General features: G+C 46.1%; 3 protein-coding genes across 4 annotated transcripts in view; 1 reads left to right on the plus strand and 2 right to left on the minus strand.

The window, feature by feature from the left end:
* Positions 1 to 5,778, plus strand: part of magixa (MAGI family member, X-linked a) — a gene marked incomplete in the record, with an annotated part of 16,658 nt that extends 10,880 nt beyond the window's left edge. The window contains 5 exon segments of the mRNA XM_053424950.1: positions 104 to 298; positions 464 to 540; positions 658 to 804; positions 1,234 to 1,372; positions 2,357 to 5,778. Of these exon segments, the coding sequence (XP_053280925.1) occupies positions 104 to 298; positions 464 to 540; positions 658 to 804; positions 1,234 to 1,372; positions 2,357 to 3,465 (1,667 nt within the window).
* A 3,808-nt stretch (positions 5,779 to 9,586) lies between these two features.
* On the minus strand, positions 9,587 to 11,279 carry gata1b (GATA binding protein 1b). Its single transcript, XM_053423950.1, has 4 exons — positions 11,063 to 11,279; positions 10,797 to 10,936; positions 10,522 to 10,647; positions 9,587 to 9,805 (listed from the first exon to the last, which is right to left on the minus strand). Exons 1-4 carry the CDS (start codon positions 11,277 to 11,279, stop codon positions 9,632 to 9,634), a joined length of 657 nt encoding a protein of 218 aa, XP_053279925.1. The 3' UTR covers positions 9,587 to 9,631.
* Positions 11,280 to 12,576: 1,297 nt separating this feature from the next.
* On the minus strand, positions 12,577 to 16,278 carry cdk20 (cyclin-dependent kinase 20). 2 transcript variants are annotated; one of them, XM_053424914.1, is made up of 9 exons: positions 16,181 to 16,278; positions 15,582 to 15,807; positions 15,310 to 15,423; positions 15,043 to 15,231; positions 14,818 to 14,939; positions 14,337 to 14,399; positions 13,752 to 13,875; positions 13,486 to 13,641; positions 12,577 to 12,982 (listed from the first exon to the last, which is right to left on the minus strand). In XM_053424914.1, exons 2-9 carry the CDS (start codon positions 15,654 to 15,656, stop codon positions 12,791 to 12,793), a joined length of 1,035 nt encoding a protein of 344 aa, XP_053280889.1. In that variant the 5' UTR covers positions 15,657 to 15,807; positions 16,181 to 16,278; the 3' UTR covers positions 12,577 to 12,790. The 2 variants fall into 2 exon arrangements, with proteins under 2 accessions (XP_053280889.1, XP_053280890.1); XM_053424915.1 differs by having other exon boundaries at positions 16,131 to 16,234.
* Between the last annotated feature and the right edge of the window lie 252 nt (positions 16,279 to 16,530).

Consider the following 16,530-nt stretch of genomic DNA (forward strand, 5'->3'; position numbering starts at 1 on the left):
GCCTGGGGCCCCCCCACGTCAACAAACATCAGCATCTCGTGTCTGTACCAAACCTTGCCATGTTTACAAGATGTCTGACCATGTGACCCCCCCCCCCCCGCAGCCCCCAACCTGATGTCTCACCGCTTCGTGACGGTGCGTCGTGGCAGCCCGGCGGCACGCAGCGGTCAGATTCAGCCCGGAGATCAGCTGGAGGCGGTGGAGACTCGACCGGTCGCTGGTCTGCAACATCGAGACCTCGCCCAGATCCTGAGGAGAGCGGGGAACACGCTGAGACTGAGCATCACGCCACGACACCGTGTGTGACACACACACACACACACACACACACACACACTAGTCAAACTGTTACTGCACCTGTGATCAAACTTGACCGTTATTACACCAAAACAGTCACATGACACAGGCAGCAGGTGTAACTCCTCCTCCTCTCCTCCTCCTCTCCTCCTCCTCTCCTCCTCAGAGTCGTCCCCTCCGTCAGAGGGAGCAAACTTGGACATTGACGGACGAATTATAAAAGGATCCAGAGGGAGGTCAAAGGTCAGTCTCACAGTACAAGCGTAGTCGAATGCATGGGCAGTACTGCAGTACCAGTAGTACTCACAGTATCAGTACTCGTAGTATCAGTACTTGTCAGCTCTGTCTCGGTCCCCTCAGGATGCGTCTCAGTTCTACAGCGTGGATCTGGAACGAGGTCCAACAGGATTCGGTTTCTCTCTGAGGGGGGGCAGTGAGTACAACATGGGACTGTATGTGCTGGGACTGATGGAGGGGGGGCCGGCCCAGCGCAGCAACAAGATACAGGTACATAAACACCATCAGTGACTGTATGTAAAGAGGATCAGTGACTGTATATAAAGAGGATCAGTGACTGTATATAAAGATGATCAGTGACTGTATATAAAGATGATCAGTGACTGTATATAAAGATAATCAGTGACTGTATATAAAGATGATCAGTGACTGTATATAAAGATGATCAGTGACTGTATATAAAGATGATCAGTGACTGTATATAAAGATGATTAGTGACTGTATATAAAGATAATCAGTGACTGTATATATAGAGGATCAGTGACTGTATATAAAGAGGATCAGTGACTGTATATATAGAGGATCAGTGACTGTATATAAAGAGGATCAGTGACTGTATATATAGAGGATCAGTGACTGTATATAAAGAGGATCAGTGACTGTATATATAGATGATCAGTGTTCACATTCTGTTGGCAGGTCTCTGATCAGCTGGTGGAGATAAACGGGGACAGCACCTCAGGTATGACTCACAGTCAGGCCGTGGAGCAGATCAGACGAGGAGGACATCGGATCCATCTCATCCTGAAGACAGGAAACGGATACGTTCCTGATTACGGTGAGACGTTCATGAGACGTCAGAGGAATCAGGAGTTTGTGTTTGACTCAGACTTTACTTTATGTTTCTACTTTCTCGTTTTCTTCTTCCTGTCCTCCTGTTCTTCCTCCTCTTCCTCCTCCTCCGCCTCATCATCTTTCTTCTCTTCTTCTTTTTTCACCTCCTCTCCTCCTCTTCCTCCTCCTCCTCCTCCTCCTCAGTGGAGCTGTCCAGTCTCTCTCTCTGTATGACGAACTCTAAACAGGGTGAACCCTGCTTCTACGTGATTGGACGCACTGAAAACTCGCGGTTGGTAACGGACTGTTCTCTTTACTTTCACTTCGTCTTACTCTCATCCCTTCATCTTCATCTTCATCTTCCTCATCTTGTCATCAGCAGATTTTAGCGGATGGAACTCGTCATTTCCTCATTTATAACAATGTGAATGTGTTTAGAACATTAGCTCATGAGTCACTTGTTACTATATCATGTTCATATTACATCATAACATTATTATTCAGTTAACATTCATATTATACATTCATATGTTAGTAAATAATGTATAATATGTTATTATATATCAAGGTGTATTGTGTAGTTACATGTTATTAACAGGGAATTCACATGTTTTACGTTGTGTAGTGATATTATAATCGTGTGGAAGATAAATGTTTTTTTTATGAAGAAATTGTTAAATTTCAGTAACTGGTGTGATATTGATTATATGTTAGTTTACAATGTTGTTTGAATTCAGGTTATTAAATATTAATTTGTTATTAACACGTTAATGATGTTGACTAACAGGTTAGTATCAGTAGTTATTTATGTCTGGAATCAAACCTCGTTCATTCACATTAACATGTTTCCATCAGCAGAACACACACATTTACTGCGGGTCCTTGAATGCACCATCACACTGAGCTGGACTCTGTAGCTTCTCTCACAGCGTCGCCTGGTGGACGTCAAAGGAACTGCAGTTAATTTCTGTCTCTCTCTGTTTGTCAGGCCCTGATGAAGGAGCCCTCTCCCCCTCCTCCTTCTCCTCACCCACAGAGGAGCTGGATGTAGATACAATAAACATGACAACCGCCTCCCTCAGCCAGCAGAGGGGAGGAGCAGGTGCTACAGGAGGAGGAGACGGAGGAGGAGAGAGGAGGAGGAAGAGGAGCGAGGGAGAAACCAAACGTAGAACAAGAGGAGGTGGAGGAGGAGGAGGGCTAGGGCCTCCTGATCTGGACCTGGACCTGGTTGAAGAGGAGGCACGGGTGGAGGAGAGGAATAAGAAAGAGGAGGAGGAGGAAAGAGAGGAGAGGAGGAGAAAGAGGGAGGAATTAGAGGAGAGGAGGAAAAAGAGGGAGAGAGAGGAGGAGATGAGGAGAAGGAAGGAGGAAGATATGAAGAGAAGGAGGGAGGAAGAGGAAGAGATGAGGAGAAGGAAGGAGGATGAGATGAGAAGAAGGAAGGAGGAAGAGGAGGGGAGGAGGAGGAGAAAGAGGGAGGAAGAGGAGGAGATTAGGAGAAGGAGGGAGGAAGAGATGAAGAGGAAGAGGGAGGTAGAGGAGGAGATGATTAGAAGGAGAAGGAGTCAGACTGTCAGGCAGAAGAAGCGAGACGACCAGAGGGAGCAGGGGAGGAGGAGCCGGAGTTTACCCAGGGACAGGGCTCAGTCCTTGACCTCGTGGCCCCCAGAGGGGGGGGTGGAGGTGACGAGGTCTGGAGAAGGAGCGAGGGAGAGGAAGAGGAGGGAGAGAGAGGAGGAGCAGGAGGACAGGGAGGAGAAAGATGACAGCATCACCCGCCATGCAAAGCATTCTGGGAACTCAGGTGCAGCTCAACGAGCGTCGTTTTCCTTTCTCATGCCGATGGACGACCACGAGTTCCAGCGTCGTTCTGACAGCGAATCAGCCGGCAGCTTCTCAGAGGTCAGCCAATCAGCAGCCAGCATCGCCACGGCGGGACGGAGGGAGCCTTCTGTTTGGACGAGAGACGAGTTGTCGTGGCAACAGGGGGACACCCCGGGCCCCTGGCTGAAGCCCAGCCCCAAAAAACTGACACAGGTTCTGACTGGCAGTCGGCTCCGGAGGCGGGAACTAGCGCACGGGCTGTCTCTCTGATTGGCCAGCAGGGAAGACGAGCTCTTTTCTTCTCTTTTTTGTATTGGCTACTTATAAGGGCTTTCTTTGATTGGCATGCTGAGAGCAACCCCACCTCTCCCTGCGTCCTATTGGACGATAACAGACAACTCTTAATCTGATTGGAAGATGTGACCAGGACTTTCTTTCCCATTGGCTCGGTGGGTTTTGAGGCGTCCGATTGGCCAGTGACATGACGGCTGCATACAGAGCCACCAGATTGACTTTACCCATCATCCCTCAGGGCGTCCTGAGACCTGCTGTCAGCTGTCTGTGGGATTCACTGATGAGGAGACGTTCAAATAAGAAAAAATCTGATTAATATAAAAACTCCAAATTTATTCAAAGAAGTTTGATAGATTTTGACTTTTTTAGTCGAGACGCTTCAGGTAAAACACGTCAGAGACAAATATTAAACGTTGGTGATGATCTGGAGACGTTTGATGTTGAATCAGTTTAAAATTCACCTGAAGAGTTGAACGTGACAGAAACAGACGTGATGACATCACAGACGTGATGACATCACAGACCAGCTGCCGCTCACCGCTCTGACCTGAGGTCACGCAGCTGGTTTCATCATCGACCAATCACCTCAAAGACCCCAACATCATCACCTGACACCTCCACACGTCCCCACCTCTCAAGACTGACCACGCCCCAAGAGGTGAAGAAGCTTATACTCCGCCCATTCTCTCACCTGCACACAGCCGACCAATCACAGTCATCTTCTGTGGTGTTCAATGTTTATCACCGTCCTGGTTCTCATGAGGATCAGTGAGATGCCAAAAGAGACAGACCGAGCTGAACAGGCTCCTGGTGCACTCATCTTCATCATCCTCTTCATCCTCTTCATCCTCATCCTCATCTTCGTCAGTCTAACTTTTGAATCGTATGCAAACACCTGAACCTGTGGGTCTCGTTGTCTTGGAGACCAAACAGCTGATCTGAGCATGTGAAAATCACTGGAATGATTTTTTTATTTTTATAAAGTTCAACATGTAAAGACTCAATATTATTATTATTATTATTATTATTATTAGAGATGAAATAGAACAGAGTTGCTCTGATTTGCCTGCTTGCTTGTAAAATAGAAGAAACCTTTATTGTAATGATGTAACAGAGCCATACACACACACACACACACACACACACACACACACAGACACACACAGATGTCAGGTCCAGCTGCGGTCCTGTTGGCTTTTAATAAACATAACATCGCCATGGCAACACGGTCATCAGGATGGGGGACCTGTTTCTCCGGCAACAGCCACGGTGGAGGAGGAGACAACATGGCCGACGACCTGCAGCTCTGGATCATAACAAGTGCCTCATTTGGTTTCATCATATAAAGTGTCCCCCCCCCCCCCCCCCCCCCCAATCCCCCGTGTCCTCACTGGTTTTATATCTGAGACGATGCGTCCCCGTCTCTGCTTCATTATTCTCATCATTATATTTATTCCTCATTTTATCAACTGATTCACGTTTGAGACTAAATCTTCATTTTTTTTTATCTCTTTGTGCTGCAGCTGATGAATCTGTTCATCTTCAGCAGATGAGTCAATAATAATCAATAAATACAAATCACTCATTAGTTTTAGTGTTTTGTATGAGAGACACATGACGTAACAGTCACATCCTGTTGACTCGTCTTTAATCTGAGGAAAAATTATGTTTCCAACGATTTTTGTTTCGACAGAAAAAACCTCATCGATCAGTTTCTTCTCTGTTTCTGTTTTCAGATTAAAAAAACACATTGTTCTCTTCATTCAGCAGACTTTTATTCTGAAGGTTTTATCCTGTATCATTCATAGGTTGTGTCGTCTTCTTTGTAAAGCTTGATTCTTTTTGTGTTAACATCTTGACTTTGTGTTCTCGCCACTTCGTGATTATCTCACTGGAGCCCAATGAATCCTGGGATATGTAGTCCCGAGCAGGACTTATAGAAACATTTGATCCAGAAAAACACGAAGAACATGATTTTCATTCTGATTCATAAAGAGATAAAAACATAGAATCTTGTTTGATCAGATTTAATTTGTCTCATTAACGTCTCGTTCTCATATCCAAACGTTTAATGATCGATGTCAAACTGAGAAGTTTCATGTTTCAATTTTCACTTTGAATACAAAGTTGTTCACTTCCTGTTGAACTTCCTGTTGAACTTCCTGTTCACGTGACGCCTCATTAACACAGATGCATGAACCTGCTCCCATGGTAACTGGAGTCATGTGACAGACTCTGGTTGTGTTGTTATGTAGAATGTTCATTTTCTAAATAATTATCTTTGATCAATGCGTCTTTTTATTAATCACACACACACACACACACACACATACACACACACACACACACACGTCTTCTTCCTCTGCTACTGGTGTCCCTGTGTCTGTATCTCCTATCTGTCTGTCTTCCCCTGTCTGTCCTCACCTGTCTGTCCTCACCTGTCTGTCTTCACCTGTCTGTCCTCACCTGTCTGTCCTCACCTGTCTGTCCTCACCTGTCTGTCCTCACCTGCCTGTCCTCACCTGCCTGTCCTCCACCTGTCTGTCCTCACCTGCCTGTCTTCACCTATCTGTCCTCACCTGTCTGTCCTCACCTGTCTGTCTTCACCTGTCTGTCCTCACCTGTCTGTCCTCACCTGTCTGTCTTCACCTGTCTGTCTTCACCTGTCTGTCTTCACCTGCCTGTCTTCACCTGTCTGTCTTAACCTGTCTGTCCTCACCTGTCTGGCTTCTCCTCTCTGTCTTCACCTGTCTGTCCTCACTTGTCTGTCCTCACTTGTCTGTCCTCACTTGTCTGTCCTCACCTGCCTGTCTTCACCTGTCTGTCTTAACCTGTCTGTCCTCACCTGTCTGGCTTCTCCTCTCTGTCTTCACCTGTCTGTCCTCACTTGTCTGTCTTCACCTGTCTGTCCTCACCTGTCTGTCCTCACCTGTCTGTCTCTGAGCTTGTGTGTCATGAAACGATGTGATCAGATTAAATCAGAGGAAAATATTAATGCATGTAAACTTTCAATTTTTTAATTTGTGTAATTTTTACAATAATAAGACAGAAGCCCAGTGACATCACTGGGTTTCTGCCTCCAGCTGCACTGAATATTATTATATTATTTATTATATTATTATATATTTAAATATTATATATAAATATTTCTAGGGGACTCTTCAATCAGTGCTCATTATAAATCAGACTTAATTGACCTCTGTTAGAACTGAAACAGCAGATCAGTCAAATCAATTAGAGCAGGGGTTTTCAAATTGGGTGAATGTGAGCCTCCCCTTAGAGTAGGTAAGGACAGCCGAGCCTCCCCTCCAAAAAAATGAATCCCGTCCGCCTGACCTAACCCACACACGCCTCTTCAGTAAATGCCATCTTTTGTGTGTTCCAGGCAATGATGATTTTCAATAACTAATCAAATGTAATGTTGAAGACATTTTATTTCCACAACTTTTTTAAAAGTGCATTCATAAACGATTCTTTGCAACAGCAAATCATTTCCAACTTCATGCAGGCCTAATTGAGGCTACTTTTAAAATTAGGCCTATCCACAAGTCAACAAAACATGCTTAACATGTGTAATCGGCGCCAAAGCTACAACCAACGACATCCGACGGCTGATCGGTGCTGTGTGACCGGGCTTTAAGCGCACATTTGAAGGAGATGCACATCGTCTCGAAAAGAATCTGCACAATGGACAACTCTCTGATCAATGAACGACAACGGCATATTATCAGATCGAACAGATTCACATATTTTCATGAAATTTGTTAACGATTTCAGCCACGTACAACCTCAAATTTAAACAACAAACAAAATGCGTCAAATTCACATCATTTGCGCTACGAGCGGCATCAACCCTATGGCCCACCCAATTCATGGATTCAAGACAACACAACATTGACTTTCAATTGAATCGTCCATATCAGTGGGAACAATGAGGCCTCGCTTTTGATGCACAGAGGTGTTCGATGCGGGGCTGCAGTGCAGAGAGAAATATACACAAGTCGTCCTCCACCTGCAGCCTTGATCTGTATTTGTTTTTAATCACGGTCAGTGTGGAAAACCCACACACACACAAGTACGTGGAGGTAAAGGGGATTAAGACTTCCATAGCCCTATTGGAGATCTGGGGGAACTCGCTCTCCACAGACAACCAGAAACGCATTCAAGATCATTTTTCCTACGTTTTTTGCTGGGTCCTGTCTCCTCCCTTAATGCTGACTCCTGTTGACTTGGGACAGGGAAACGATGCATTTTAAAACTAATACACGCACGCACAATTATCGATATCACTAGAGCTGCATACAGATGTGTATTTTGTTTTTGCGAGTGTCTCGTGTCGCGCCTCCCCTTTGGCTCTTTGGCGCCCCCCAGGGGAGGCGCGCCTCACCTATTGAAAACCACTGAATTAGAGCATTCAACTTATTCAAAGTTTCAATTTATAGATTATTTTTAATGACAATCCGTAATAACTTTACATATTATAACTTTACAGGGAACAAAACAACCTAAATGACTTTCTACAATAAATAAAATAACTTTATTGAAACAAAGTGAAGCTGCAGGAACAAACAAGTTCATGTGTTTAGTTTTTTAGTCGTTACACACATCAGACTGTAATGACCACAATCAGTCAGCAGGGGTCGTCTTCACCTACGATCTGTAAAAGCTGATGTGTCTTTTTACACACTCACCTGGTTCGTGTTCAGGATGTGACGTTTCTTGTTATTCATGTAAACACAACAGGTCTGATCACGTGACTGAAGGTGTGAACCAGAGCTGGAGATGACACCATGGTAGCTGTGGTGATGATGATGGTGATGATGATGATGATGATACTGATGATGATGTTGATGATGATTTTGATGATGATGATGATTTTGATGATGATGATGATGATGATGATGATGATGATGATGATGAAACCCTGTAGACCCCTCAGGACTTTACCATTACAGCAGCTCAGACTCTGAGATTAGATGAACCAGAGCACTGACTGTGTCCTCAGGCCCGAGAGGTCAAGGGACTGTTAATATTTTTTGTAAAACTATCACAGAGGGACATGCGTCTTTTTCCATCCCGGGCTTGTCCTCGTTCCTAAGTGGACGGGTTGAGGGACATTTAGACGTCTGTGTCCAGGGGCCCGTTGCCTCAGATCCATATTTGTGCTTCGCTGTTTGTGGTGTGGACCAGAATGAGTTCAAGCTGAGGTGTCAGTTGAAAATGTTTGCACTATACCAACCGTTTACTCTTTGTGTGTGTGTGTGTGTGTGTGTGTGTGGTCAGCTCTAACGACTGAGCGGATGCTCTCGTGTGTATGTTCGGTTCATGTGTGTGTTGTGGTTGTTAATCTCATGGCAGACAGAGAGAGAGAGAGAGAGGGTGGTAGAGCGAGGGAGACAGGCTCTGGCCACTAACCGTCTCCTGTTCATCTCCCTTTTCCTTTCTTGTCTTTTTTCTCTGGGTCCGGAAAACCAAAGACCTCCTGCATTGCACAACATCGGCCTCCAGCAGCCGCCTGCAGGGCCCTGAGGTGGGGGGGGGGGGGGGTGTTTTCATGGTGATTCCAGACTGAGGCTGCTGACGCTGCTCTGTCACTGTCATCTAAAGCCAGAAAGTCCCTCAGTAGAGTTCATACCTCTAAAGGCCCGACAGTTACCTTATGAAACCACATTTAGATTCACTCCATCAGTCAAATCAATCAATCACATGTAATTTGTTCAGCTCATATAACCACAGTTTGTCTCTTAGATCTTAACAAGGGGCCACATCCTCTGTTCTTCACACTCAGCAACCGAGAGGAAAACAACACACAAACCTCAAAGCCAGATGTGAGGGACGCGTCTCCCAGGACAGACAGATGACACTTCCGTTTGGTCCATGTCCCTTCTGCCTGCATGGTGGAGGCAGGGTGTATGACCTATACTGCAGCCAGCAACCAGGAGGCTTCAAGATGCTTCACTTAAACATGTCCCAAAACTTCTGTCCAGTTTTAAAGAAGCACAAGATACTTTTTTTTTCATGAGAAACATTTTATTTAAACCTGTAAAATATAAAGAGACTTGAAAGGAAGTGAGATTCTGATCTGTTATCAGGATGTTTGTGTTCTAATCGTCTCTGAGATGAAGAAAACTTTATTAAAACATCAGCTCAGGTTCAGCAGCCATGAGAGGGATGATTGACACGAGGCATCCACAGGGGGAGGGACCAGCCTGGACATCTCAGGCTCTGATTGGCCACCTCTCCTCTTGTTCTTATTGGTCACTCTGCGGTTCCTGGTTTGGATTCTGTCTTTTTTCATCGTCAGAGGCCTGTTGACCTGAAACGCACAAGAGGAGTCAGTCTGAAGTACTGTGTGTACTCTGTACTACAGTCTGTAGGACCTGATGTACTCTGTAGTGCATTCGTAATACAGTGTCTAGTAACTGCTGCAGTTTGAGGTACAGTGTGTACTACCAGTTTTAGTTTGTAGTGCAGTGTACCTGCTGCAATTTGTGGTACAGTGTGTAGTTTGTGGTACAGTGTGTAGTACCTGGTGCAGTTTGTTGTACAGTGTGTAGTTTGTAGTACAGCGTGTAGTACCTGGTGCAGTTTATAGTACAGTGTGTGGTACCTGCTGCAGTTTGTAGTACAGTGTTTAGTTTGTAGTACAGTGTGTAGTACCTGCTGTGGTTTGTGGTACAGTGTGTAGTTTGTAGTACAGTGTGTAGTACCTGGTGCAGTTTGTAGTACAGTGTGTGGTATCTGTTGCAGTTTGTAGTACAGTGTGTAGTACCTGTTGCAGTTTGTGGTACAGTGTGTAGTTTGTAGTAAAGTGTGTAGTACCTGGTGCAGTTTGTAATAGTGTGTGGTATCTGTTGCAGTTTGTGGTACATTGTGTAGTTTGTAGTACAGCGTGTAGTACCTGGTGCAGTTTGTAGTACAGTGTGTGGTACCTGCTGCAGTTTGTAGTACAGTGTGTAGTTTGTAGTACAGTGTGTAGTACCTGCTGCAGTTTGTGGTACAGTTTGTAGTTTGTAGTACAGTGTGTAGTACCTGGTGCAGTTTGTAGTACAGTCCACAGGCGTTACACACTGGTTGTCCTGCAGAGTTTCTCCTCCACAGTGTCGTAGTTTCTGTGTCACAGTTCACACACTGACTCTCTCTTTGCTGAGTCACCGACTGAAAACACAAAAACTCATTTATTCAAACATCACAATCAAATCTCTGAACACTGTTAGCTTAGCTTAGCACAAAGACTGGAACCAGTGTTACTGTGTGTGTGTGTGCATGTGCGTGTGTTTGTGTGTGTGTGTGTGTGTGTGTAGTACACTTCTTCTCTTGGGTCTCAGCAGGGGTCTGTTGCTGACTTCCTGTTGGACGCTGCAGGTGTTACACAGGTGACGACCAGTGGCGTCTCTTCTCCACAGGGGGGCACTGTTGGTCTCACAGCTCACACACTCGCGCTGTTCTAAATCCACACACACACACACACACACACACACACACACACACACACACACACACACACACACACACACACACATTAGTCATTCTCCCAAACAACAGACAGGTGGCGCTCAGGAGGATCTCTCACCTGGCTGCGGCCATGACAGACTGACAGGTGACACCCAATCAGCAGAGGGGGAGGAGTAACTGCTCCATCCAGGTGTTGAGGAGAGGTACGGTGGGGGCGTGGTCTGAGGAGAGTGACCATATGAGGATGGGAAAAGTGGGGGCGGGATATAAGCAGAGCTCAGTGATTGACAGCCGAAATCGTCCAACCAGAGACAGGAACTGACATCGTGGGTCATGATTGGTGATAGGAGGAGGACGTATGAAGGGGCGGGGCTAACCTGCAATGAAAAAAATGATTATTTTAAAGTATTTTATATACAGTCACTGATCATCTTTATATACAGTCACTGATTATATCTATACACAGTGTATAGGTTAATAGAATAGAGGTGAATTATCTGATTCAGTCAGAACTTTGTTCAATCTCAAAGTTTCTCTACTTAAAATAATGAAATATAAACCTGTTGTTAAATCTCTTTAGGAAGTTTGAAACAAAAGTCAGACAAAGATTTTACAAACCTGATGATGATGGTGATGATGGTGATGATGGTGATAGAGGATGAGGAGCTGCTCAGAGTCACAGTCACTGTTGGTCTGAGAATGAGGAGGAGTAGGAGGAGGAGGAGGAGGAAGAGGAGGAGGAGGAGGAGGAGGAGGAAAGGGAGGAAGTGTGGGAGGAGACAGACTCTGGTTCCTCCTCAGAATTTAACAACTGGAACGATGTGAACTGATTAAGTTGATTCTATTATACCTTTCTTACATGAATCCTCATTATAGTGACCAAAGTTATAATGATAAAATGAGCTTCTTCTGTAAAGAAGTTAAAACATTGCATTGCATCATGATCTGCATCTCCTGTCTACAGGTGTGTGTGTGTGTGTGTGTGTGTGTGTGTGTGTGTGTGTGTGTCTGCTTGTCTCCTATCCCTCTTCACATGTCAAATGTGTAGCAGATGAACTACGTGTGCCCAAAATGTTGGACTGTTTTCTAAATTCTTGTCTCATAAACTCTTGAGCGAATCAAACAAACACAAATGCGTTTGCATGTGTGAAAGCAGCTTTAGAGAACACATGGAGCTGAGGGCTGTGAACACACGTTTCTCTTTTCATGTAAAGACAGAACACATGTTTTACTGTCACAGGATCAACGTCACCTGTTGGTTGATGAGCTGCAGTTTTAAAGCCTCAGTTTGTTGTTCAGCACCATCTTGGTTTCTGAGAACCAGGAGTACCCATTGGACGGTACTAGATGTCAATCACACCGTGGTACCCCCCCCCCCCCCTCTTTATGGTGCTTTATGGTCTGTTTGACTCTAAATTATCATAATTCACTAAATGAACATCAGCTGTTTGAAGAAGACTTGAAACTAGAGACTGAGACAGAAACTCCTGAATGTTTACTGAAGTTATAAAGTGAGAAGCAGAGTCATTTTCTATAGAAACTACCAGTGGAGTCGCCCCCTGCTGGTCAGTACACAGAAGCCAGGTTTGAGTCCCCTCCACATTAGCTTGACTTTCCAGACCCTGAGTCTACGTCCATTCAGTTTGAAGGATTCACACACGTCAGACGGTTCTTCACACGTTGAGGCGGAGACAATGTTCAAGACACAAAACTGACAAACTGGTAAACTTTATTTACAGTTGTGAAACAGAACAGATGGAAATAAAGACGACATCTGTGAAACCGGCAACAAATAAATAAAATCATCAGGCGAATAAAATATGATCAACCGACCATGTTTGTTAGTTCAGAGGCAGGTGGCGTGTCCCTGCAGCAATGCGGGGTCTACCACGCTGTTCTGCAGGGGCAAGTCCACTGAGAAGTCGGTAGGCGGGGCCTGTAGGCGCTGGCGGGGGGGTCGGCCCCCCCTCTGAGGGATGGGCAGCTCTGAGTGGTGAGCAGGAAGAGGGGAGGAGAAGAAGTATGGATGGAGGAGCGCCTGCAGAGAGGATGAGACTGGATCAATACAACGATTAATCAAGACAGAAGCAAAGTGAGGGAAGTTCACAAGGAGACGGAGCCCATCTGCCCTCTAGTGGACAAATGATTCATGTTTGTTGTTGTTCTACACTGACCCACTACAAGCACGGCTGCAACCTGAGTTGATTGGTCGATTATTTGATCGACTTTGATATTAGTTTGATAATCAACCATCTGTTTTATTTATTTCTGAGATATCAGTTCCTCTATTCTTCATACAAGAGATGTGTAAAGAAAATAGATGGAGAAAAAGAGGTGGAGAGAGCCTGGCGTTTAGTTTCCAGGAAAGATCCTACATTTCCCACGATGCAGTTCAACAGTGGATCTTCATTAAAGTCCATATCAGACCACTAGGGATCAATTCACAGAAACAGAAAGTAAAGGGGACCTCTGGTGGAACCCTGAGGAACTCCACCCTCTACGTCTCCCCACACACCTGGAGGCTCACACTCTGGTTCCTACCTGTCTGGCTGAGCAGCGCTGTTTGGACGGATACACCAGGAACTTGTAGAGCAGGTCGATGGCCTGAGGGGACGTGTCAGGGACAATCTCCTCCAATGGGATTGCTGGATTCTCCTTGAAGGTGATTTTATTATAATCTGGTAACTCAACGATTTCCTGTAGAGAAACAAAGAGCAGGAAGGTCTCAGTCCGAGATTCTGTCTTATCGCTCAATCACACTGTATCTACAATTAAAAAGAAAGGCAAAGGGGCAGGTTCTGTCTTACGGGCCAGCTGTCCTGCGTGGGCGTCCCCAGCACTCTGAGGACGCAGCACAGCTGTTCGATGTCGTTCTCTCCAGGAAACAGAGGAGACAAGTTCAGCAGCTCCCCGAAAATACAACCGACCGCCCTGAAACACACGTTACACACATTCACACACCTGGGCCCCGACCTTCTCAGCTGTGTCTTCACTCAGACGTGTTCACAACAACACAGACTCTCCACAGCCTCCAGGTGAGGGGCGGGGCCACAGGCGGAGGCAGGACGTAACGTATTAGATCACCTGAGTTTGTTTACATCACATCGACACCGCTGTCGGATCTTATCACCACGAACTCTCTTGACCTCTTAATCTGTGTCTTCCACGTGTGTTCATCCTGACATATTTATTTATATCACATTTTTTGTTGCATCTGTTGCATGTTAGAAGCGTCATCGACCCCCCCCCCCCCCCACTCGGTCCTACTCTGGACTGTCTGCAGACTTGATACCAGGAGGCCAGACGAGGAGCTCAGATGACTGACAGCTTCAGACTCACGCACAACACGTTGAAGAACGAGCAGTAGTTACGTGTCACGATGAGTTTCTCACCAAAGATCGACTCCCTCGTCGTACTTCCTGGCTCCGTACAGCAATTCAGGAGCTCTGTACCACCTGAACACACACACACACACACACACACACACACACACACACACACACACACACACACACACACACACACACACACACACACACACACACACACACACACACACACACACACACACACACACACACACACACAGCTTTATTCAGTGTTTTTTCACATTACATTTTTTGTATTTAATCAGCAGCACTGCTTGTTTTGGAAGAGGAGGAAGAGGAGGAAGAGGAGGACAGGGAGGAGTAGGAGGAGGAGGAAGAGGAAGAGGAAGAGGAGGAGACCTCTGAGGAGACCTCTGAGGAGAATTCATGTCCAGATAAAAAACCTCCTTGATGTTAACCAGGAAAGGCTGACTGCAAATGGAGACTACAACTCCCATGATCCCCTCACTGCTTTAACGCCTCACTTGAAGTTAGAGAGCGCTACCTGGTGGCCACCTGGTGGCTGTACAGTCTGTCTCCCTCCTCACTGAAGAGCCGGGCGAGACCGAAGTCTGCGATCTTCAGGTGACCTGACGAGCTGATGAGGAGGTTCGCTGGCTTCAGGTCCTACACACACACACACACACACACACACAGACACACACACAATAAGGACTTTTATTCTGAAGTGCTACTTGTCTGAGACACACCTGCAGGAGCCAGTTCTCACCCGGTGCATGATGTTGTTGTGATGCAGGAAGACGACGCCCTTCAGCAGCATCATCATGTAACCTTTGACCTGCGCCGGGGTCAGAGGTCTCAGGGAGTTCCTGATGACCTCGGACAGGTCAGAGAGCATGAAGTCAAACACCAGGACGAAGCCGGTACCGTGAGGGAAGACGTCCTTCAGCTTCACCACCTGATGAAGAGGAGGAGGAAGAACCGTGACTGTACAGTTAACCTCTGACCTCTGACCTGACCCTCCTCTGGTACTCACATGCTGGTTGTCCTCAATCTCCTGAAGAGCCTTGATCTCCCTCAGAGCCTGGTTCGGGATCCCGTCCTCCAGCCTCCTCAGAGCCACTTTCTTCAGAGCCACCGTCTCTCCTGTCTGACACACGCACACCCACACGCACACGCGCACACACACACACACACACACACACACACACACACACACACACACACACACACACATTTTCTAACCTGCTGATGACTTTCTCGATCAAACCATTCCCTCCCAGTAGAGTTCTGTGGATTCCCAGTTACCTCGACGTGTTTGGCCTTGAACACGATGCCGTGGGCTCCTTCTCCCACCCGACCCAGGAGGATGTACTGCTCCATGTCCTGGTCTCTGCTCCTCGGACCCGGGGACCTTCAGTGAGACTCTGCTGGAGTCACCAGAGGAAGCTCCGTGATCCTCAGAGCTGATGACGACATGGTGTGTTCCCACAGTGTGTGTTTGTGTGTCTGTGTGAGTCTGTGCTGTAGTTTCCTGTTGGAGATGAAACAGAAAAACTGATCAACATGAACTCCGTTCACAAACATGTCCATTTATTTATTCTTCTGCTCCAGACTCGTGACACAAACATCTACTGAGCTCTGACACAGACAGTTGAATTAGAACCGAGCTCAGTTCTGATTCGGCTCAAACATCAAAGGCACCGAACCAACGAGTCAAAGACGAATCAGCTTCAAAGAGGAAGACAGCTCGCGTTGCCCTGGTAACCGACTGGCCAGGCTAAAGCTAACGAAGAAAAACTTTAAACTCATCAGCGTCACGTGGAAGAAACCGGAAGTGACCACTGAGAATAAAACCTTATCAGAACTCACACTCGCTCCCGCGCAGGACGATTTATTTAAAATACCTTCTATGTCCAAGCAGCTAACGTTAGCTACAGAGCAGCTAGCAGTCCGCCATGTTTGTTTACAGTGACGTCTTCACATCACCAGCTACAGATCCGGGGCAGATAGAACAGAATGACATGTAGAACAGACTCATGTATAACACTCACTTATAGAACAGATTCATTTAGAACAGCCACCTATAGAACAGACTCATGTAGAACTGTCACTTATAGAACAGACTCATGTAGAACAGCCACCTATAGGAAAGAATAATGTAGAACTGTCACCTATGGAACAGACTAATGTAGAACTATCACCTATAATACAGAATCATGTAGAACCCTCACCTTTAGAACAGACTCATGTAGAA

Source organism: Pleuronectes platessa, chromosome 6, assembly GCF_947347685.1.
Source record: "Pleuronectes platessa chromosome 6, fPlePla1.1, whole genome shotgun sequence".
Classification (NCBI taxonomy): domain Eukaryota; kingdom Metazoa; phylum Chordata; class Actinopteri; order Pleuronectiformes; family Pleuronectidae; genus Pleuronectes; species Pleuronectes platessa.

Coding starts and splice junctions, on each gene's coding strand:
- gata1b (XM_053423950.1), bottom strand. CDS start 11,279: ATGACCCACGATGTCAGTTCCTGTCTCTGGTTGGACGATTTCGGCTGT. Junction 10,648..10,796: donor TGAGACCCAAGAGAAGAAGT/GTACTACACACA, acceptor TTGTGTTTTCAG/TCGGTGACTCAGCAAAGAGA. Junction 9,806..10,521: donor TGTACTACAAACTGCACCAG/GTACTACACACT, acceptor TGTGCGTTTCAG/GTCAACAGGCCTCTGACGAT.
- cdk20 (XM_053424914.1), bottom strand. CDS start 15,656: ATGGAGCAGTACATCCTCCTGGGTCGGGTGGGAGAAGGAGCCCACGGC. Junction 15,424..15,581: donor TCAAGGCCAAACACGTCGAG/GTAACTGGGAAT, acceptor TGCGTGTGTCAG/ACAGGAGAGACGGTGGCTCT. Junction 14,940..15,042: donor ACAACAACATCATGCACCGG/GTGAGAACTGGC, acceptor GTGTGTGTGTAG/GACCTGAAGCCAGCGAACCT.